Source organism: Staurois parvus, unplaced genomic scaffold (assembly GCF_062004578.1).
Source record: "Staurois parvus isolate SC_StPar_1 unplaced genomic scaffold, SC_StPar_1.0 ptg000025l, whole genome shotgun sequence".
NCBI lineage: Eukaryota > Metazoa > Chordata > Amphibia > Anura > Ranidae > Staurois > Staurois parvus.
The window spans coordinates 21,750,355-21,775,247 of record NW_028317821.1 but is presented as its reverse complement, the minus strand read 5'-3'; the positions used below and the strand labels follow the sequence as shown (position 1 = coordinate 21,775,247).

Sequence of the window (24,893 nt, the reverse complement as noted above, 5' to 3'; positions counted from 1 at the left end):
GAGAGCCCTTTGCGTGCAGAAACATCCAGATGCAAAATCCCCAAACGGAACGTGGATTGCAGCAGGCTTTGGCTGTACAAAGATCAATTAAAATGATCTACAAATTCCACATCCCCCATAAAAACAACTGAAACTATCTATGCCCATCTATGACTTTATTTTTATAAATTTATTACATGTTCTTATATAGCGCCATCAGTTTATGCAGCGCTTTCCACATACACACACACACACATATTTATATATATATATATATTGTACATTCACATCAGTCCCTAACCCTCAAGGGGTGTACAATCTAAAGTCCCTAACTCACATTCATACATACACATACTACGGCCAATTTAGACAGGATCCATTTAACTTACCAGCATGCCTTTAGAGTGTGGGAGAAAACCGGAGTACCCGGAGGAAACCCACATAGACACATGGAGAACAGGTAAACTCCAGGCAGGTGGTGCCGTGGTTGGGATTCGAACCAATGACCCTAGTACTACCAGGGGGAAGTATTACCCATTTAGCCACTATACTGCCCAGGTAAGCTCCCAGTGCAAAAACAGGTTTAGCCACCCACAATATTGTCCAAATCTAACAGATAAGCACATTCATTATTTGTGGCAAACAGAAATTATGTGGGAATGATGATATGAGTTTACCAGAACCACATTCATATTATATTTTAGCCCTGTCATCAACCTGCATTTTTCAACCTGTCCAATCAATACTAAAAAGTAATGTGTCAGCCTTAAAAGTCAACAGCACCATAACAAAGATGTTCTAAGATTACTTTATTCAGCTAGAAATTAGACCTTAAACTAGATATCAACAATGATTACTACCAGTCAGAATGATTGCCAAGTCACTACAATTTTCTCTGCTGTTGTACAATATACAATGATTTATTTAAAGGATTAAGCTATAGATTAACCACCTAAAGCTTATAATTCATAAAATACAGCCATAAAGCAAGGTAAAGAAAAACTATTTGTGGCAAGAAATCAATTGAGTGTGTGTCAGCAAATGACAGAAAATAACAGAAAATCTTTCGTGTAGAGAGAAGAAAACCGCAATAGAGATACTATAAAAAACGCTTTAATTTTTATTAATATATGTAATAATGTAATACAATATGCTGCTTGAACAATTTGTTGCCTACTGTAGAGGAGTGCTTAAATAAATTAAGTTGTGCCACCATGTGATTAGATTCAGCAAATTGTAAAGCAACATTCTAATCTTTATATTTACATAGTGTTATGGTTTACGGAGAAACATCCTATCCTTAGCTTGATGAACAATTACTGAAAAACAGGCAGGGGAAGTGCACTGCGAATATAGTACTATATAGCACCTTTTTAAGTATGCTAGAAAAAAATAAATTTTAACTATGCTATTTGATTAACATAAATGCATCCCAAATACTGATACATCTACAGCCCAAGTAAATATCAACAGAGGAACATTTGCCCATCAGTGACAAATAATATTAAAACCCTCCTGCGCTTCAGATGAATGAAAACACTAAGCTGCCAACACCCTCCTTTTTACCAAAAAGTACATAAGTAAAAATAAATAAGAAATTGGTGTAGAGCTAAACAAATGCCACTATGTATGAATAAATGTACATAGATAGAACCTAAACTGATAAATAGAGATATATATATACTCTCAGATGTTACACAGATAATCATGCATAAAAGGATAAAATCCACTTGTGTGTCCCCCAATGGGGAAAAAACGTGACTATATACTTGTATAGTGGTTGCACACAAAACCATGCAAAAATGACACACTGCAACAAGTGATAAAAGTGAATAATATACAGTCCACTTCAAACAAAAAACTGTGAGCCTTTAGGAGCCGTGAGAGTGCCACAATCCTATAATGGTCTGAGTGCCTCCTCACCTCCCCGCACTGACCACAAGGGCCAATACGCCTTGTTACATATAGGGTGTATCCCTCAGATGTCAACCGGTCAACAGGTCCACAGTTGATCCCACCTCAAGCGCTGTTATCCAAAAACCACCTCCAGCCGCTGTATAGTGGTGGTAACTTGCCACCAGATGATGCTCAGAGACATAAACAGAGATCTCCCATAGCGTGATACAGTAATGTTTATTGAAAAAGAATATAAAAAATGCCCACTCACATGTCCACAAACGATTTAACACATCATATAAATCCTCATGGTATCCTTGTATTGTGGGTATACCTGGAGTCCCAATATGGCGCGTACGTCGGAAGTGACGTCACCGCGTACCGGAAGTGTCGTCAGGGCATACCAACGCGTTGCGTCACGGATAACACGTGACTTCACCCTGATTTAACCATATGCCTACCGGGCACTTTCACCCTTTTCCTACCTAGGCCAATTTTTAGCTTTCAGCGCTGTCACATTTTGAATGACAATTGTGCGGTCATGCAACACTGTACCCATATGAAATTTTTATCCTTTTTTTGAGACAGATAGAGCTTTCTTTTGGTGTATTTAATAACCACTGGGTGTTTTATTTTTTTCTAAACAAATGAAAAAAAGGAACTTTTTTTTCTTAGTTTCTATTATAAAATGTTGCAAACAGGTAATTTTTCTCCTTCACTGATGTGCATTGATAAGGCTGCATCATGGCCACTGATAGGCTGAACTGATGTGCACTGAGGAGGCTGCACTGATATGTGGCACTGATGGGCAATACTAAACAGCACTAAAGGACATCGATAGTCAGCACTGAAGGGCACTGATAGGCGGCACAGATAGGTGGCAATGACTGATGGGCACTGATTGGCAGCACTCATGGGCAATAATAGGCAGCACTGATAGGCTGCAGTGATGAGACGGTACTGGTGGGCACTGATGAGGCTGCATTGATATGCAGCACTAAAGGGCACTGATAGGCAGCACTGATGGGCACTAATTGGCATCACTGATGAGGCTGCACTGACAATCAGTGCCTGGATTTTCAGTGTAGATGTCTCCTTTCACGATTGCTGGTTATTAGCAGTACGTTCTTCCACACAGCATGAGGAAAGTACTGCAAATAAACAGCAAGTGTGTTTACATCTAGATCAGCGGTGATTGGACAAAGTTGATCACGTGGTACAGGGCTGCTGTGATAGGCCCTTTACCGTCACATGTAATCAGCTATGTCTGAAGGATTGACTGCAAACGATGATGACTCCAACCCAAAACCAGCCTTTCTTGACGCAATGACTTTCCCCTATTCTTGTGAGAAAGCCAGGGGTGGTGAATTGCATCAAAGAAGGCTAGTTTTGGAGACACCATTGTATGCAGTCAATGCACGGATTATTAAAAATACTGCTTTCCCATCTGCCACCGCAGCAATGGACTACAAGCTCATTGGTCAGTGACCACATAGTCCATTTACACTTCCTGCAGCACAGTAACTGTTTCCCCATAGAGAGGTATGGGCAGAGAGCTGTAGGCAGCATCTGCATTAGCGTGACATTTGACCCCTATTCCACTGATCATGGGTGCAATGCTCTGCAGGCTCCTGTGTGCAAAAATAAGAAATACACACTTTTTACCTACAAAATCATATGCATTCATTATTTTATTTTTTATACCAAAGGTGAAATTAGGCTTTAACCCTTTCTCTGCTGGGTCCGTATGTCCTACGGACTTGACAGCGGGGGGTTTTACACACAATCCGGTGGCTGCAGCCCCCAGGATTGTGTCTAAAACTCAAAGGAAGACTCCCGCCTGTCAGGTGGAAACAGTCAGGTGGCTCAGCTGCCTCTAGATTGCTTCCACACATCCCCAGTAACAGCATGCCTCCCCACCATGTATTCCAGGCTCCGCTTGTCCATCTGTTGTTCTGCGGCCAACATGGCGGGTACTGCTTGGTGGAGTGGAGGGAGAAGAGCAGACACACATGTCCATTCTCCTCCCCTTTTTCCTGTGACCCAGAAAGCGACATGTATGACGTCACGGCTGGCACATCCGAGAAGCAATGTATTGCAATGCGATCTGCATTACAATACCTTGAGTGGAGCCCAGAGGAGACATGCAGGGTCTGAGAGACCCTGCATGTCTTATTAAAGAGAACCTGTCATCTAAAAATCATCACATGGGGACTTTTTGTCTCCTACGTGATGAGAAAAAAAAAGTTAGGCAAAAACTGTTACATATCACTGCACACGCTAGAGTGAGAACAATAATTCTAGCAAAAGACCTTCTTTGTAACACTAAACTGATGACCTATAGGGGGCTTTTAAAGTGTGGACTATAGGACTATAGAAAATATAGGGTACTGAAGTTTTTTGCCATTTTATGGGCACTCACGAATTTAAAGTTTGACATGTTGGGTATCTATTTGTGTGTTTTTTACTGAAATTTTGCGATGCCTACACCTTTTCGATACATAAAAAATTGGAACTACCACTATTATCTAGGGTGTCTGAGTTCAGAAAATATACAATGGTTGGGAGTTTTGTGTAATCTTCAGGCCTAAAATGATCTTTAAACATGTGTGCAAAAAAAATAATAATGCAAAAAGCGTTAATACCCAATTATCACTAGCAATGACCAGATCAGTCAAACTGCTGGTGAAAATTAGGTAGTGCATGGCCAGCATAAAGCTATTATGAATACTAGAGTTCTGCTGAATTTAATTCAATTTGGAATTTATGACTGCATTGTTTCTACTCTGGCTAGGCTACACACATCACTTCTATATAACTACTGTCTCTGTCTTTCAGAGTTTGTTTAATCTTTTAACTGCCTGCTCATAACTGATTTATTGCAAACTGCTATTAAGCTTTACTATGTGGAAAACACAGGATAGAAAGCCAGAAGACTTGGAAGGAACCTTCCTTTTCAACTCTTTTGCAGCCCCAACTACTTTGGCTGCTCACAGCAGTGCACTAAGCTAAAATAATTAAAATACCAAAATAGAATTCCCACCAGGTACTGCAACAAGCCAAAAAAATCTTAGCTTTGCTGTACGCAAGGGACAGACATTATCTGTATGGAAAGCAGTAAGTCAAAACAGTCTCTAATAATTTGTATTGAAAACAATGTGCCTACAGGACATCGGTTTTGAATGCTACAGGTGGCCATTTGCTTTTAGTCAAGTTACATTAGGGATTGAAAGGGAGAATTTTATTTATACAGTGGTGGCTGTTGATTGAGTAGAAACATGCAACTCCAATCAGAGCTGTGATTTTTTTCGGCATCAACAATTAATTGCAATACCTCCTGCCATGGAATGTTCTTATGTAATACCTTGTCAGAATGCAAACACCATACATTTTCTAAATCTCCAATAACGAAGTACATGCTAAACACAGGATTTTAAGTTTCCAGCATAGTCAGCAAAATTTATTTTGTTTATGTAGACTGCAAATCATCTGCAAGATTGTCAAAATGAGAAACAATACAAATAAAAATAAAACAGTTATTACCAGAAAACTATTCCATTTATTGATTCAAATATTTGATGTGCATGAAATAAGAAATACAATTTTGCAGATATTCTCATTAGAGATGTCTGTTTTGTGAATTTGTCACACCAGCTAAAGTTGGACATAAATCACCTGGATTTGTATAAATGATACATTTGAATATACCTGTACACATATAAATATACTTGTAATGATTTAGGTGTCCGTTTATGACACAGAGAATAGCTGCGATTCAGAGGATCACAGCTATTCTCTGGTCATTCACAGTTTATGACACTCAGGAGATCAGCGGAGAACATGTTCAGCCCTTCACTGGAGATCTGTGTTCTCCCTCCAGATTCTCCAGCCCAGAGCTGGAGAATCGGAGGAATCGCAAACTAAGCAGCGATAATTTACCTCTGTTTAGTAAACTGATCTTTTACTGTAATCTCACAAGATTATAGTAAAAGCAGCCATTTTCCAGCTTTTGTAGACTGTTCTCCCTTCATTCGGAGAACTGATCTACACTGCTTCATAAAAGGCATTCACAGGAGAACTGTGTTCTCCGAGAATTCTGGAGAACTGAGCAGCGATCATTTACCACTGGTTCATAAACGGACACCTCTGTCCAAGAAGCGCTTTTCTGGAGAGAGATAATAAGCAATTTCAAGCGAAGAGACACCTTTATTAAAAGCAGCACACTTACATATCAGATTTCACCAATCCACCAGTGGATAATGGCACAGCAGATTGAAACACCAGATCCGTTCTACTGAAGGTACACAGAGGCAATAAATGGCCACCAAACATGCAGCAGCAGGGGCTCCAATGGGCCAGCAGACAGTGTACATAAAAAGAGCTGGTGGCGTCTCCTGCCGCACTGTGAAGATGTCAGAATCCTTAGGTGATGTCAGAGGCGGCAAGCATAACGCATTTCAGGGGTCTCAGCCCTCTTTTTCAAATGCATTTTCCAACAACAGAAGCTCTGGCCATCATGCACATTTTTGAAGCTTTGGGAAAAAATTTTTTTTTATACTTAACAGTATAATCCATTTCTTGGAGTACATCACAGGATACAGATCCCCCATATTGTTCCTTACTCACAGATGGTTATGTGCCACCTACAGGTGATTTGACACTGAAAAAAGACAGGGATTCCTCCCCTATATAACCCTCCTATACAGGAATTACTCAGTTTTGTAGAAGCAATGAGCCACTACACAGGGGAGGAATCTTGGTGTCCTGTGATGTACACCAAGAAATGGTTTTTACAGGTACAAGTACAAAAAAAACAGTTTACTTACATCTGATCGTACATCATGGAACATAGAATCACCATATTATTCCTTACTCATAGAAATGTCCCAAAGCAAGCAATGGGAAGGGAGACATAGCCATCGCTGACAAGCCAAAAAGCACCTATACAGGAGCCTGCTTTTGCACCATAGCAAAAGTATTTTCAGTAGCTCTTACCTGCGCCTGATAAGATCATGTAAACATGTGACCTGAAGACCAGTTTGTGGCCTTACAGACTTAAGCCACTGAAGCCTGATGACTGATAGCCAGGAGGCATGAATACCCCTAGTAGAATTTGTTTTCACCAGAAATGGTGGATCCTTAAAACTGTAAGTTGAGCACACTGCTTGACAGCGGCCTGACCCTGCCTTGGTCCTTCAGGAAGAAGAAAAAAAATGACTACCTGAAAACAGCAGTCAATTTTAAGTACACCTTAGCCCAAACCATGTCTAACATGTGTGGAGCCCTATCCCCTGGAGACCGAGGCCTGGCTCCTGTGAATGAGCGTTAAAGAAAATGTAAAGGAGAAAAAACCCTATATCAGGGGAAAACTGGTTCCAAAATGTCTCCACGGCATCTACTGCAATGCCTAAGGATCCTTGGATCTGGCAAAGAATCTGTCCAGTCTCACAATAAATTGGATGCAAACAATCCATGTCTGACGTGCTCTAATGCAGAGAGATACTTGAATACCTCTGGGTTGAGAGTCCACTCCTCTGTTGCTGACAGTTGATAGCCAAGAAAATCCACCTGTCAATTCCCTACCCCAGGGATATGGGCTGTGGTCATAGCAGAGCCATGGAGTACTGCTCAGGTGGACAGAGTAGGGACATGCAGCTCCACCCTATCTTCCCTGGTTCCCCGGCTACAGTTGCCACCTTGAAGATTGCCACAATCATCACACTGTTCAACTGACCCCACAATGGAAGGCCCTGCAATGCAAAAGAACTAGGCAAATTACTCGCAGTTACAGTATATATAAGTAGAGAGCTCTCCCACAGAAACCACATTCCTTGCACTGAAAAGTAATTTAAAACTCCTCCCCAACCTATTAGGCTGGCACTCAATGTCAGCACTTTCCAAGAAAAGGAGAGAAAAGAATTACCCTGTCTCCAACCTAAAAGGAGACAAGCACTAGTCTAGACCATTTAGTACTGGGATGCAAGGATATCAGAGACTAATGACTTTTGCCCCATGCCAACAGAACATTCTGCTGAAGAAACCTGGAATGGAACTTTTCAAACTTAGCCATCTCAAATGAGGCAACTATCTCATTCAGATATCAATTCAGGGTTATCTCAGAATTCTGAGGGATGAGATCTGATCTCTCAGAGCTGGCACATTTTTCAAAAGAACAAACCTCCTCTGCTTGGACTTTGTCCAGCAGAAATCCCAGCTGCTCCAAACTCCGGGATAGAACCAATGCTGACTTCTGGAAATTAATAACCCAACCAAACCACTGCAGAGTGCAAACCATGAGAAATAAATTGTGCTCCCTCCTATTAAGGGATTGATCCATGAGCAACCACACATCTACGCAAAACTGACACCCCCGAAACCTCAAAAGGCCTAAATCGGGGCCAGGACTTTTGTAAAGACTTAAAGAACCATGGAAAGACCAAAAGGCAATGCCACAAATTCAACATACCGATTATCTTTCACAAACTGCAAAAACCTCTGATAAGAAGGAAAGATTGGGACGTCTAAGTATTCATCCTTTATGTCTACTGGTGCCAGGAAAATCACCTGGCTGTAACAAAGGCATGACAATGTGTACTGACTCCATTCACTCTGCACCTCATGAAATTTGTTGAGACTCTTCAGGTCCAAAATTGGCCGAACATCTCCATTTGGCTTTGGAACCATAAACAAGATCAAATAAACAGCAAGATACTTTTCCTGCTATGGAATTGGCACAATTACTCCCTGTTCAAGTAGGTGATCAACAGCCTACAAAAGGGACAACCCTTTTAATATCAAATATAAATATATATATATATATATATATATATAAAATTTAAAAAAAATGTACATTTTCAGAACATCAGATTGTAGCCATGTTGGGGACTAGGAATCCAAGTTTCCTGGCTTAGAGGACTATGGTCTCTCACAGAACTGGGACTGAGGCTTTGCTCTGGAGGATGAAGCCTGTGACCAATGAAAAGATTGCCTCGATGAGCCTGCTCTAGAAGAAGAAACTGCAGATGCCTTGTGACCATGGCTCTTACCCTTCACCCTGAGAGGCAAGAAGGAATCCTTGAACCCCCCCTCCTCACACACACCACCCCCGTATCTTCTGGATGTACTTAGCCAACTTGGATGTAAACAGATTTTACCCATGAAAAGGTAACTGACAATCATCATTTCAGCCAAAATATCCAAAATAACAAAAAGGTAGTCAAAAAGAGTAATAGGTCCTAGAGGCATGGCAACTGGAGTGAAGATAGGCAGATCTTTATCAAAATCTGTTCTCAGTGAGGCATCCACCCATAGATAGCCAAAGACCTGGTGGATCTTTCAAAAACTACAGGCACCAAATCTATCAGATTATTGTGGGTTTATAATACAGTCATAGGTATATGGCCAGTCTTCAATCTCCAAAGAAAACCACTGGCTGACTGATCCCAAAAAGGTTCTTTCATGACTGTTAACCATTGCCCCTTCAAGGTCAAAGTCATCACCAGGGTAAATATGCATGGACTGTTCATTTTGGTTGTTCCAAGGTCCACCAGGGTCTCTGCGCAGTGCAGAAACGTGTATGCTTAGCCAACGTGTGCATGTTTATACACTGATCATTTTAACAACTGATCTACAGAAGGCAGATCTTCAAACATTTGTTGACTAGGTGCTAAATTTCATTGGTAAACAGTAGAAGTCCTGCTATATCTTTCAACTCCCACCACTTACAATTATAAAGAACTGACCACATCTAGGAAATAATTATTTTTGTATTTTTTCCAGAAGTACTTGCTTGCTGGAGAAAACAAGTTCCCATAAACTGTTAATGGCTTTATATCTGCAGAAAATTTTTATGGGGTTTTTTTTTTTTCACATTTTTTTATGTGGTCAGTTAAGATGCAAATAACATTTAATGGAATTCTTGTTGAAAATTTCTAGTGATAGAACAAAAATATAACTCAGAGTGAGCTTGTTATGAATACATCACATATGCAGTCAACCTTGACAAAAATGAACATGTTATGATTTTAAACTGGATTACAGACCCAAGAAAAATCTGATCAGCCAATTGTGGAAAACAGAATTGAGTTGTGCCCTACATTCAACTTGTAAAATAACAGCATTACCCTGGAAGGCTTACATTTTCGCACCAATAAACTCATGGACGTACAAATTACTGTAACAGGTGGACCCATGTGGTTTTAAATGCAATGTAATACAATAAACTGTACAGTATCACATTTCTAGGAAAGGAAAAGACATCTAAACCTGAACCTGATCCTTAAGCAATCTTTAATTTTGGCATTAAAGTGTACAAATTCCCAAAAGGATCATTATATCTGTTGACCTAAAGTTTTAATTGAAACTTTAAACAAAATATATTTCTTTCCTAATACATCTGACCCCTATAGTACATTTAATGCCAGACAAATTCATCTTTGTTGCTTCAGTACAGTGCATTGATTTATACTTAAAAGATTAAAAGAAGGGGAATAGGGCATTCTAAGTATAAGCATTATGATTTTGTACAAGAAAAGGTAAAAAATAAGAGATTCATCAGGGTTTATTTTTAATCTGCTCACAATTCACAGGCATTACACATACACACATATATACTGGAAACATGTAAGTATGTTCCTAAAGCTGACTAAGTTTACAAATTATTTTGGACTCCTCCAACCCAAAGTACATTGACTGTATCTCAAGCCACAGGTAACATTTTAGTTATAGCCACAGTTTTTTTTAATGGTAGCTGTAGTCTATATATAGATATGTTTTTTCATAGTACCACTGGGTAAAATGTCCAGTAAGCCCCACTATCACCTCCACCCCCACATGTATGTTACAGTGACAATTTTTTAAGCACTTTCAACAGCTGATTTAATCACTTGCTGAGTATACAGCTTCTTTATCTTTTAATCTTTGGCAATGTTCCAATTTAAGCTGGTACCATAATTCAGGGTGGCTCCTTTCTCTTGTAGAATCCTATGGAGCCATGCTTTTATGCAGGGATTACAGCTGTGTTTCCCTACGTTGCATCAACAGAAATACACAGCCCCGCAGCCACAGATGGCAAGGCACCCCACTGCTCCTCCATCCTCTTCTCCACACTAACAGACTGACTGGAGACAGCACTGTCCATTGTTAATACTTTCCTGTGCAGACCAGATGTTCAGAAAAGAAGCACTGAGAGGGCAGGGGCCAGATGCACTCAAAGTTGTAAACAGAAAGTGCTAAGGTAAGAATGTTAACAAATAGTATATTGGGTAATGTTTATTTTATTGTTCTTTATGTGTTAAACTAATAAAATGCTGAGGGTTTAAAGTGATATTAAAGGCATATTTTTTTAAAATGACAAACATGGTTTACTTACCTGCTCTGTGCAGTGGTTTTGCACAAAGCAGCCCTGATCCCCCTTTTCTCAGGTCCCTCACGAGCACTCCTGGCCCTGATGAGCATGCTATGGGGGCACCCATGCAGGCTTGCTCCCAAACCGTTGCTCTGTGTGGCCATTCATCCCACTTCCCACTCTCCCATTTGCTCACTGGCTGTGATTGAGAGTAATGGGAGCCAATGGCTCCTGCCTCAATCATTAAGAAGAATGAGTCTCCTGAGAGCCACTGCTCTCATGCAACAAGATAGGGCTCAGGTAAGTATTGGGGGGGGGGGCTGGGAGGGAGCTGCACACAGATGTTTATTTACCTTCATGCATAGAATGCATTAAGACAATAAACCTTGAGCCTTTACAACCACTTTATTACTACTTTAATAATACCTTAAAGAGATCTTTTCCATTAGTAAATTATTCAAAAGAAATAATCCGAATTATATGTGTAATGAAATGTACATACAGTACATGCCTGTAAATATCTCCTAATAACTCTGAGAGTCCTAGCACCCCCAAGACTGTAAACACCAATTTCTCTTCCTCAAAAAGATGGTTGGTCCAACCCCTCTAACCTCCTGTACATAGCCATTGGCTAAGGAGACTGCCTATCACGCACAATAACAAACAGATAGCCATAGGAGGGTAAAGCTCAGCCCCAATCTTCAGACATAAAAATTTATATTTGTATATAAAAGGTACCCTACCTTTTGAAGGTACTGGGGCACTTATGAATATTGGGAGGTAAAGCTAGGGTCTTTGTGATGCCAACTTTTCAGTTATATGCCCTATTTAGAAAATGTAGTTATGAAAAGGTTTGATTTAACCACATGCCGCCCAGCCACTGTAGAAATACGTTGGCAGGGCGGCACGGCTGGGCAAAACCACGTTTTAAAACGTGTGTTTTCCAAACAGGTAGGGGGTGCGCCTGAGGCACGCCGCCGCCCTACCTGTCCCGCCGATCACAGCATGTCAGATGTCAAGCGGATGTCAGTCGCCGGGTCACAGCCGATCGTTACTGGCTGTGTCCCGGCGATAAGCGGCAATCAATGACAGAGAGCAGGGCTGCAGTAACTCTGCTCTCTGTCAGTTCCCTGACAGGCTGATCGGGAGAGAAGAGTTTCTCTCTCCCGATCAGCGGTGTTCCCTGCAGTAAACACCCCCGCCCCCTAGTAAAACACTCCCCTCACACAGCTAACCCTTTCACTGAATAATAAACTTAACCCCTTCCTCCCCAGTGCCATTAGTACAGTGTCAGTGTTTTTTTTTTTGCACTGATCACTGTATTGGTGTCACTGGGGATGTCAGTGACCCCAAGTCAGTTCCCCCCCAGTGTCAGAATGTCCGCCGCAGTCCCGCAGTCCTGCCACAAGTTGCTGATCGCCGCCACAAGTCGCTGATCGCCGCCACAAGTCGCTGATCGCCACCATTATTAGTATAAAAAAAAATTTAAAATCCGAGTATCTTTCCTGCCAATTGTAAACACTATAACTTTCACGTAAACCAATTAATTTACACGTATTGGGTTTTTTTTTAGCAAAGACATGTCGCAGAATGCATTTTGGCAGAAATTTATAACTAAATTTGATTTTTACATTTTTTTTTTACTGGACATGTTTTATAGCAAAAAGTCCAAAATATTGTTTTTTTTCCTCAAAATTGTCAGCCTTTTTTTTTATAGCGCAAAAAATAAAAATCGCACAAGCGATCAAATACCACCAAAAGAAAGCTCAATTTGTGAGAAAAAAAGGATGTACATTTAATTTATGTACCATATTGCATGACCGCACAATTGTCCGTTAAACTAGCGCAGCGCTGTATAGCAAAAAAATGGCGTAAATTGCAGTATCTATACCATAGTTTGTAGATACTATAACTTTCACACAAAGCAATCAATATACACTTATTGGGATTTTTTTTTACCAAAAGCATGTAGCAGAATACATTTTGGCCTAAATTTATAACTAACTTTGAGTTTAATATATATTTTTTATAGCTGAAAGTAAAAAATATCCTTTTTCTTCAAAATTTTTGGTCTTTTTGTTTATAGCGTGAAAAATAAAAAGCAAACAGGTGATCAAATACCACCGAAAGAAAGCTCTATTTGTGTGAAAAAAAGGACGTAAATTTAATTTGGGTGCAGCATTGCATGACTGTGCAATTATCAGCTGAATTAGTGCAGCGCCGAATAGCAAAAAGAGGCCTGGTTATTAAGGGGGGTAAATCCTCAGGAGGGCAAGTGGTTAAGCAATAAAATACCTTTTTATTGCCTTTGTCTATGTATGTTACTAAAGTTATGCCTGATGATCTAATTGCTCTTGGATTTTACTTTCAGACATAGTGGCAAAAGATGTGCGATAGGTACAAAAGTATATAGAGCTTCAGGCATCCAAGAAAATCCACATAATACAGCAAACAAAAAACAACACCTCATATACATGTATCAAAAATGCCTTTATTCAGATGACCCACTGAGCTTGGTGTTACTTTTCTTTTCCATCTATAGACAATAATTCCTGCATGTCATAGTGAGAACCCACCTGAACAATCCCACCAGAAAGCTGTTACTGTACTGGACCAATCACAAGCAGTCCAGGCATTCCACACTCTGCAGCTGCACATTTGTTTACATGTGGCTTTGAGATGGGGAATGCCTTGACTGATTATGATTGCCCAGTACAAGCAACAGCTTACTAGGACTTGGACCCGGAGCCAAACACACCTAAGCTAATCCCTAGTGGTAAACAGAATCTTTATTTAAATAAATTGTAACTTCTGGGTTAGGGTTCTGGTATGCAGTCATCTAAATAAGGTAATTTTTGATACACATACAGTGAAGGAATTAAGTATTTGATCCCCTGCTGATTTTGAATGTTTGCCCACTCACAAAGGAATGATCAGTCTAAAAATCGAATGGTAGGTGTATTGTAACACTGAGAGACAGAATAGCAACAAAAAATTCTAAAGAAATGCATGTCTAACAAATGATGCACTAATTTGCATGTTCATGAGGGAAATAAGTATTTGATCCCCTTCACAAAACATGACTTAGTACTTGGTGGCAAAATCCTTGTTGGCAATCACAGAGGTCAGATGTTTCCTGTAGTTGGCCACCAGGTTTGCACACATCTCAGGAGGGATTTTGGCCCACTCCTCTTGGCAGATCCTCTCCAAGTCATTAAGGTTTGGTGGCTGACGTTTGGCAACTCCAACTTCCAGCTCCCTCCACAGATTTTCAATCAGATTAAGCTCTGGAGACTGGCTAGGCCACTCTAGGACCTTAATGTGTTTCTTCTTGAGCCACACCTTTGCTGCCTTGGCCATCTGTTTTGGGTGATTGTCATGCTGGAACATCCATCCATGACCCATTTTCAATGCCCTGGCTGAGGGAAGAAGGTTCCCACCCAAGATTTGACGGTACATTGCTCTGTCCATCGTCCCTTTGATGCAGTGAAATTGCCCTGTCCCTTAGCAGAAAAACACCCCAAAGCAAATGTTTTCACCACCATGATGTTTGACAGTTGGGATGGTTTTCTTGGGGTCATAGGCAGCATTCCTCCCACGCCAAACATGGCAAGTTGAGTTGATGCCAAAGAGCTTGATTTTGGTCTCATCTGACCACAATAGTTTCAACCAGTCCTCCTCTGCATTTTCTCAGCTTGTTGAGAAACACACCTGAGAAAGACACCTGGTAGCCAGAAATCCTGCTGGATGATATGGGATCAAATACTTATTTCTCCCATGAACATGCAAATCAGTGCAGAATTTGTTAGACATGCATTTCTTTTGAATTTTTTGTTGCTATTCTGTCTCTCAGTGTTACAATACACCTACCATTTGAGTTTTAGACTGATCATTTCTTTGTGAGGGGGCAACTATTCAAAATCAGCAGGGGATCAAATACTTATTTCCGTCACTGTACAAGTTTTTGTTTTGTTATTTGTCTTATTTTGTGGATTTTGTTGAACACCTGAAGCTCTTTATACATTGTTGTACCTATTATAACTTTGGAGTCAAGGTGTCCCTATTTTCGGTTTGGTTTTGCCTTCCAGTTTTTAGTTTACTATTTGCATTGGATATTTCTGCAGAGCTATTTATCTCCCCATTTACAAAATATAAATTTAAAGTGGTAGTAAATGCTCATTCACTAGTTTTCCCCATGTAAAGCAGTCTGGATTAATTTACATGTTTGTGTCTTTCATATTGTTCCAACTTTAGAAGAAATCCCCCGATGTTTACTTCAATGACGACACTGATGCATGTGCATTTTGGCCCCCATTTATGGCATAATCTGTGTGCCATCAGTCTATTCACCCTGATGCCATGCCATGCCATGCCATCATCAGCAGGCAATCTCATGAGATTACGGACCCATTGAGATTTTCTTGATACACCCCATGTGACTTGCTACGCCACAGGGCCTGTAACACTGGCGCGCAACATCCATGAACTGAGTAGGTCCACTGCACATGCACAAGATGACAGCAAAAACACAGAGTAAAGGGCAAAAGCATGCTGTGGGGTGGAAGCGGCAGACATGAGCTAAGATGGTGCCAGATTCGGATGGGATACATAGAAAATAAAATACACTGGAAACAAAGTAGTGAAAATGGCAGGGGAATAAATTGGAGTGAGATGTGTTTCAAAAGGTATAAATTAGTGACCCTTTGGTTGCAGATGATTCGTGAGCTGGAGTTTATTACCATTTTAAAAAGAGACTATATTGTTATTTACCTCAAAGAACAAAATCAAATGCTGTCAATGTCTGAAGACTAAAGCATACTAGATCTAGGAGGTAGACATATTTCCACATAGAAAAAATGTATACAGTCTAATCACTTCCATTGAAGTGTTACTAAACCCACAACAGTGAAATTAGTCTCTATATGAGTAAAGCATGCTTGTTATACTCACTATGGAAACTAAGGGGTTAATCCTCTGCATTGTGTAAAAACACTCTTTGATCTTGACTTCTTTGATCCTCCCCTTCTTCCCCTCTTATCTCCTGATAAGACATATCATGTGGAGACACCCTGCACATGCACTCTGCAGTTTGGTGTGTATTGCTTGAAGAGTTTTTTTTTTTCCTTGGGAAAGTGTATGTGATCAGCGCAGGGTCAATCAGCACTGTCCAGACATAGGTCAGGGGTTCTGTATCCTCGTAGAGCAAAATGAAAACTCCTCCTACAAGCTTTAACATGTGCTCGGCTGAACATTGATATAAGTCACAAGACTGCTCTAACTGCTGATGAGAAAAGGTATTTAGCAGTTTATAATTACTAAAATAATTGAATTTCCATGTTCTGTGTACTGTGGGAGACCAGATATAGTGAAAGCAGGGTCCTGGGTTTAGCAAGACTTTAAGTGATATAATACATTATTATCCTATGTAGTAACACATTTTGATACTATTCGTTCTGAGAAAATTATCTAAACTCTTTAAATTCTTTTAATGTATCCAGATGTGAAAGAAAAAATACAAGATCTACCTACACAGACTTAAAGCTGTAATTGCTGCCAAAAATTTATCTAATACATACGGACTTAAAAAGGATGTAGACTTATGTAGTCGGTTATTTTGTGTTTTCTTATTGTAATTCATTTAAACCGCTTTGTGAAAATCTGTTTATGATCGATGGGCTGCCAAATACTATAGCAATTTTTATATAGCCTACATAGTGGGTGAAGGCCATAGGATTTTTTCCCACAAAGTTTCTTCATTCTTTAAAAAAATATATTTCTGTTGAAAAAAAAATGTGATTCAATGTTTAATCACAATTAAAAATTACAGCTTTCAAGGTAGCAAATACTTTTTCTAACCTTCTAAATGGGGCAAAAGAGTAAAAAAAATGGAAAACAATATTAACCCCCTCGTATTGTATTACAAAATGCCAGGCAGAAGCCCTATTACCCTGGGGGGCGCCTCGCGATCCATCAGACACAGCAGATAACAGATCACTGTACCAGCCTGCTGCCAGTACTATGTGATCACTGTGTCCAATCACAACAGATCACATGACAATTGCACACAATGAAAGGCTTTGATGCATGCCTTTCTTTGTGTACTAATGTGATGAGCTCTATGATTGGTCACAGTGATCACATGGTACAGACAGGCCCAATCACAGCCAGAAATTCAGTAAACACTGAATTAATAGTTTGCATTCTGAAAAAATGTTTGCTTATAACTGTAAAATTCACATTTATAAGCAATCAACAAAAAAAACTTGAACATCTCCCGAGGGTAACAGTAACACTGTATTGCTCTGGTCACTGTATGTAAAATCATAAAAAAAATGTTGTCACCAGTGTCCCTGATCACTGCCACACCAGTTATATGAAGTTGCTGTACTACACTGGTGATAGTCTTTTTAAAAAATGTTAAAAAATTAGGAAAAAACTTTTTTTAATTTCTTGATTTTCCAGAAAATTGTGACAAAAAAATTACAACTTCAAAAAACTTGCCACGGCTCTTAACAAATACCTTGGACTGTCTACTTTCCAAAAAGGGGTAATTTGGGGGTACTGTCCTGGCATTTTTGGGCCTCAAGAAAAGAGACAGGCCATTAGTACATCAGGATTGATTGATTTTTATATATATATATATATATATATATATTTATTTATTTATTTTTTTATACTTACATAGTTAGTCTGGCTGAAAAAAAGACAAAAGTCCATCCAGTTCAACCATTAAAAAAAAAAAAGTTGAAATCCTATACCCACAGTTGATCCAGAGGAGGGTATTTATATATACACACACCATTGTTTGTAGACTCTTTCACTTTCCTACAGGCTAAATACTATACACTTAATGGGTTTTTTCACCAAGGAAATAGAGCAGTATTCATTTTTGCTTAAATTTATAAATAACGATTATTTATTTTCAAAATGTTATAACAAATGAAGAATTGCGTGTAAGTGTGTGTAAGTGTGTGTGTTCCAAATATTTGGTCATTTTTAATTTATTTAGCAAAAAATAAAAAAAAAACAGTGGTGATTAAATACCACTAAAGGAAAGCTCTATTTGTGTACAAAAAATGATAAAAATTTCCTGTGGGTACAATGTTGCATGACCATGCAATTGTCATTCAAAGCGTGCAAGCGCTTAAAGCTGAATTTGTCCTGGACAAGAAGGGGGCAAAAAAGTCCAGTATTGAAGTGGTTAATAATGTTAATTAAAAATGACGCATGCTATAATGTAGTAAATTACACAGAACTACCTTTCTATATGGAGGTTCTTGTTCATTGTTGATATTGTCATACACTCAGTATAACATTAGTGTTGATTTACTAAAGTCAAATAGGCTGTAAATTTTCAAGGGAATGTGCACGTTTCAGAATTGTCCCTTAGCTTATTGAACATGGTGAAAATTCACTTTGCAAAGAACATCCAATCATGCACAAGATAAAAAACCACCAACAACCGTATTTTAGCTTGCACGTGGACAGGGGTGGACTGACAACTCATGGGGCCCCCGGGCAATAGGGGATCATGGGGCCCCTGTGTCCTCTCCCACACTCAAACCACACCCAAAAAAGCCTATGAAAGGTACCAGGGTCATCTCATGGGGCCCCCTACTGACCCCAGGCAGTGCCTGAGTTCCCAAATGGTCAGTCCGCCCCTGCACGTGGAAATTAGCAGTGCTTCACTATGTTCGCTAAGCTAACAGAAAATTCCCTTGCAAAGCAAAAATTCCCTTGTAATGTAAGTAGCCTATTTGCCTTTAGCAAATGAACCCCGCTGTGTAGCAGCTCAGTATCCATATCTGCTGTGAGGTCTAGGTACCACAACATTCTCTGTGTACTTCTGGTAGTTACACCATTGGATGATTGTTAGAAACTAAATCAACAATCAAACATACCTTTATGCTTGTCATAAACTATTGCACTTTATGACCTGTGCACAGTGTTACCATATAAAAGTTTTGCTCAAGTAATAGAAGTTCATTAGATATTCTGAAAATATGTTTAAACCATTGAGAATATGTTTAAACAATTTGTGTTTCTCCAAATATAAAACTTCCAGCTTCCCAATTGTGTTACTGTGACTCTTTGGACTGCAAAGGTCTTGCCATTGTTTTGTTTTCTTATCACATCTCACATGGGTTCTGAAAAGCAACCTTATTTAGATCCTGCAGTCAGACAGTGCACCCATGTACATCTGCTAAGTGTAGTGATGAATTGGTGTGCTTTATATTACCCCTGGAAGAGAAAGGAAAGGATGGATAATATATTGTTACCAAGCCGTGATCTCTCTTTTTCCTGGGGCACAAAAGCAATCACTATGACCATGCAGGAAACTGAGAGGTATAAAAACTCAATAAGTGTACTGAATGTTGTCTTGTAAATATCACTTCTGTGTTATTGTAAATCTTCTGTAATCCACAATACTTGTACTGTGCTTTGTCTTTTAAAAACATTGGTTTCTGTGGTATTTGTAAACTTACTGCAACTCTACTAATAAATGCATATCATAGACTGAAGGACTTCTTTTGTCCAAGAATACTCAAATCTAGGGGTGTTTATGTAAATACTCTTCTACTGATTGGAATGTATTTTCATATACATTAGTCCACAACAGGACTGATGTTTCCTGACACAAACACAACAGGAAACAAAGGCAATAGATCAAAACAACCTAAAATAACCCATATGGAAAAAAAATATATTTGAAATATATTTAAAAAATATTCTTCCCAAATATATTGCCATATGTTTGAAACGCTACAATTTTGGCCATATTCAATATATTTCAATACATATATATATTGTTGAAATGCATTTTTATTACAAAATATATGAAAAATAATTTTAAACATACATGTCAAATATACTGTACATCTTTAAAAATACAAATCTACATTTTTGGAATGCATTTACAAATATATGTAAAAATGATTTTATTATATGTTAAAAAAAATCTGCTACACAGTGGGGTCAATTTGCTAAAGGCAAAAAGGCTACTTACATTACAAGGAAATTTCTGCTTTGCAAGGGAATTTTCTGTTAGCTTAGCGAATACAGTGAAGCTCTGCTAACATCCACATGCAAGCTAAAATATGGTTGTTGTTTTTTTTTTTTATCTTGTGCATGATTGGATGTTCTTTGCAAAGTGAATTTTCACCATGTTCAATAAGCTAAGGGAAAATTCTTCTGAAACATGTACATTTCCTTGAAAATTTACAGCCTATTTGCCTTTAATAAATCAACCCCAATGTTATACTGTGTGTATGACAATATTAACAATGAACAAGAACCTTCATATAGAAAGGCACTTCCATGTAATTTACTACATTATAGCATTCAATACTGGACACTTTTACCCCCTTCATGTCCAGGCCAAATTCAGCTTTAAGCGCTGACGCACTTTGAATGACAATTGCGCGGTCATGCAACTCTGTACCCATATCACATTTTTATCATTTTTTTTTCACACAAATAGAGCTTTCTTTTGGTGGTATTTAATCACCACTGAGTTTGTTTTTTTTTTTATAAATAAACCAAAAAACACCTGAAACTTTTGAAAAAAAACCTGCATTTTTCTTTGTTTCTGTTATAAAATGTTGCAAATAAAAAACAGTTCTTCATAAATTTAGGTCAGAATGTATTCTGCTACATTTATTTGTTGAAAATACCCCAGATTACTGTATATTGTAGGTAATAGAGTCCACAAACCAAGTTATGTATATCTGACAATTGATCAATTCTGATGTACTGACGGCCCATCTGATCTCTTGAGGCCCGAAAACACCAGGATAGTACAAATACCCCCAAAATCACCCATTTTTGGAAAATAGACAGTTCAAGGTATTTAGTAAGAGGCACGGTGAGTTTTTTGGAGGTTGTAATTTTTGGTCACAATTTTTAGGAAAATGTAGAAATTAAAAAAAAGAAATCACAATTTTGTTTTTTTATTTTTACATATTGTCACCAGTCCAGTACAGCATTATTATATAACTGGTGTGGTGGTGATCAGAGACACTGGCTGGTGACAGTCTGTAAAAAAAATTAAAATAATAATAATTTAACTTTTTTTTTCAAAATGTTTCTATTACTTTTTTTACGATTTCTTTTTTTTAGCACACTGTGACCAAAGCAATACAATGCTACCATAGTAACATTGAACTACTCTGGAAAAGTGATCAGGATTTTTTTTCTTTTTTGTAACACATTATGATTGCTAATACCAATGTATTTCATTAATATTTGCAATCATTGTTACTGAATTAAACTGATTCATTCAGTCTTTTGTTGTGATTAGCTGTGATTGGGCAAAGCTCATCCCATGATACAGATGGGCTGTGATTGGCCCTGTCTGTATCATGTGACTGCTTTGACCAGTCACAGCTAACAACATAATTGTATACAAAGGATAGCATGACAGGAAGCCACCCATTGTATACAATTGACATGTGATCTGCTGTGATTGGTCACATGACACTGGCAACGGGCGGTATAGTGATGTCATCACAGGACATAGCCGGTGACAGATCGCGCCGCTGCACAGCCCCCATGGCCGCGTGAGTGGCTCGTTTTGACAGGACTTCATATGACACCCAATCACAACAAGGAGTGTCCTGCCCAGCCATCAATCTGCTATTGGTTGGACAGGAGGTGTTAAACATCAGAAGTTGTAAAATTAGTGTGAAATTAAATTTTTGTCAATCGCTATGAATGCCAAGATGGAAAAGAAAAGGGAATTGGACACAGACATTAAAAGACAACCAAACAATGATTAGGACTACCTTCTAAATGACAGAATTCTAAGTCCTGTTGAGCTCTAAAAGCAACCTTTCCTAAGAGCCATATGAGGGCTGCTTGACTAATCTCCTTCTGAAGATAGTTAAAACACTGGCCATCAAGATTTAATGAGCTTGCAGTCATTGCCCTAGAACAGCTGTGCATATCTGTAAGTCGGACATCTTTATTTGCTTGTGTGTTCCAGTTGATCTAGAGGTTAAGAATAAAGCCAACAAGCCAGCATTTGCAGAATCATAAAAATGGGAACCTCCATGTCTTTCTTATGAAAGGTTACTTTAAAGCAGGATTTTGGAGACCTGCAGGGCAGGATTTATTAGGCAAATTAAGCTTTTTCTTGTATAGGCATAAGTCCTGCTCCGACCAATAGAGTAAAAGGTGGAACTTTATCCCGCAAGAATGACAGTCATCACTACTAACCTGCTCCAAGAACAGGACTGCCTTACCTATGTGAAGATGACTGTGATAAAAGACACATCAAAGTCACGTTTCATTTGAAAGAACTTTTCATCCTTCCATCAACTGGCTATAAAAAAAACTGACTTTCATGAAACTTCTTCCACTGCATTGGCTACATAGGAGGCAGAACATGTAGAAAGAGACTGTTTGATTTTAAAAATACATAAAAAAAGAACCACAGATTACCACAGGTGCATCCACCACTGTAGTTTGATCTTTAAATGGCAAAAGAAATCTGACAAATTATAAAAACGTTCCTGGAGCACCATGGCACAGATGTCAGGATTAAAAGCAAGTGAATAAATGCGCTTGCCAATAAAATCATAACATTTAGGAAATCTAGAAAATGCATTTTGTAAGAAAGGTTGCGATGGATTAACACATTCAGTGTGCTACACTTTGATGACACAGAAAGCAAAAATGATCTTAAAAAATGATGCAGCCTCTGCTATAGATATATCTACAGATAAATATTAGCTAGATTTTTTTTGTCAGAATCACTTTTTACATAAAGCAAATCAAATTTACAGAGCAACCCAAGTGTACTACAGTTATAAATATATATATATATATATATATATATTTATTTATGTGTCACAGTGCACCCCCACCCCCCGTGCCTGCTGTCCCTCTGCTTGTCCCTTCACCCCTCCCTCCTCCCTTGCAGATTCCTCACATCCTATCACCACCTACTTCAAAGGCTGTGCAGGATGGGAGGAATCGGCCCCTGTGGTGCGGGTCACACCTCTCCCGGCAATGTCGCTGGACAGTTGCGACCCCCCCGCCAGGAGACCTCTGGCACAGACTTCTTGCCCTCTGCGCCCGCTGGAGACAAAGGCCGCGCTCTCGAGAGCGCGGCCCGAGTCAGGGGGCGTGCCTTATTGCCCCAGCAATGTGGCGCTGGGCCGGAAGTTGCCAGGGCAACCAGGAAGCGTCCTGCTCAGGCCTTAAGAAGGCCGGAGCGGGACCCAGCCTGGGCGTTCGGCCCCCACTCTGGACAGGGTGCTGTGCGAGGTCTGAGTTGAGGCCAGACCGCACAGCCAAGATCCTGCCGAGTCTCTGCAAGCCTGTGGTCCCCTGCTCGAGAAGAGAATGGCTGTGTGGGGTCTGAGCTGAGGCCAGACCCCCACAGCCCAGACTCCGCTGAGTGTCCGCTGATCGCTGTGTCCCTGGGGAGCGGCCCCTGCCTGCTGACCACTGTGTCCCTAGAAGGGTGAGCACCGTGAGGGTCCCTGTCTGCTGATCGCTGTGTCCCTGTATCGTAGCTACCTGGACTTCCCCGAGTGCTCTGGCCATCGCTACCCGAATCGCCCTAGCGTGGGCCAGATTATACCTGCCGGGACTCCTTCCCCCTCTTCCCCCCTTTTTTAGGTACCCAGACGCTACCTTCCTACCTTGATTAAGTGCCTTCCATAGTTCAATAAAGCTTTGTGTGTTTACCATCTTCTTTGTGTGTTCTGTCCCGCCTACGCTTCCGTCACAATATATATATATATATATATAAATAAAATAACTGCTCACCTTTCTTTGTCTTACTGATTAATATTTTTGGATGCACGGTTTGACAGGAAAGCTAATAATCCACATCAGATTTCAACCTAATAAGACCCTAAATCCTGCATGAGATATGAGGATTTATGTATAGGACAAAACAGGCCACTAGCTAACTGGGTATTCCAAACCACACCTAGATACATCCAGATTCAATAATGGTGGTCAGAATAGCAGCTGGAAAATGAAAAAGCTAGAGATAAAGCACTGCGTAAACTGTTGGCGCTATATAAATCTTGTATAATAAAAATCTAATTCTCAGTCCAGTGAATTCTGCATTTCATATTTATTCAAAGAAATACCAAGAGGACATAACCTGACATTCTGCAAGTGATTTATATTTTTGTTTCAACTGATGTTCTCCTTGAAATTTCACAGTATGGGGCCAGTTCAAAAGTAAAGTACTAAAATAGTGTTGTCTGCCCCCATTCTATGCAATCTGCAAATTATTTACACCCCAATAGATATGATTATGTATAAGCGTAATATTTGAACTTTTGCACAGAAAGCTGTTTGGTTGTAGTATCATTCTTACCCATCATGTTATACAAGCTCTGTGGTGCAAACTGCCTTGGCATTTTCTGTATTGCTTCTTGATAGACTAAGAGGGCATCCTAGAAAATAAAACCAAACAAATAAAAATGTTGCAGTGAAAACAACACCAAATACTGATAGCTAAAAAAGTAGTAAAATCTAGATAAATTGAACAAAATAAATTAAATTCACTTTTAGCAATTCACATTCTAAACTCCAGTCTTTGTGTTTAAGACACAATGTGTGGATTCTACGGTTAACCTATGCACACCTTTCAATTTAAAAATGAAACCATCAGTTACCAAAAGTCTTATGAAATTACATATTTTAC

At 39.3% G+C, this 24,893-nt stretch overlaps 1 protein-coding gene across 2 annotated transcripts in view; it reads right to left on the bottom strand.

Annotated features, from left to right (window-relative positions):
* The window catches only part of TMTC2 (transmembrane O-mannosyltransferase targeting cadherins 2), a 420,955-nt gene that overhangs the window by 91,615 nt on the left and 304,447 nt on the right, over positions 1-24,893 (bottom strand). For both annotated transcript variants that reach the window (XM_089652355.1, XM_089652348.1), the window contains exon 7: positions 24,564-24,642. In XM_089652355.1, coding sequence (XP_089508481.1) covers positions 24,564-24,642 — 79 coding nt within the window. The remainder of the gene's footprint in view (positions 1-24,563; positions 24,643-24,893) is intronic.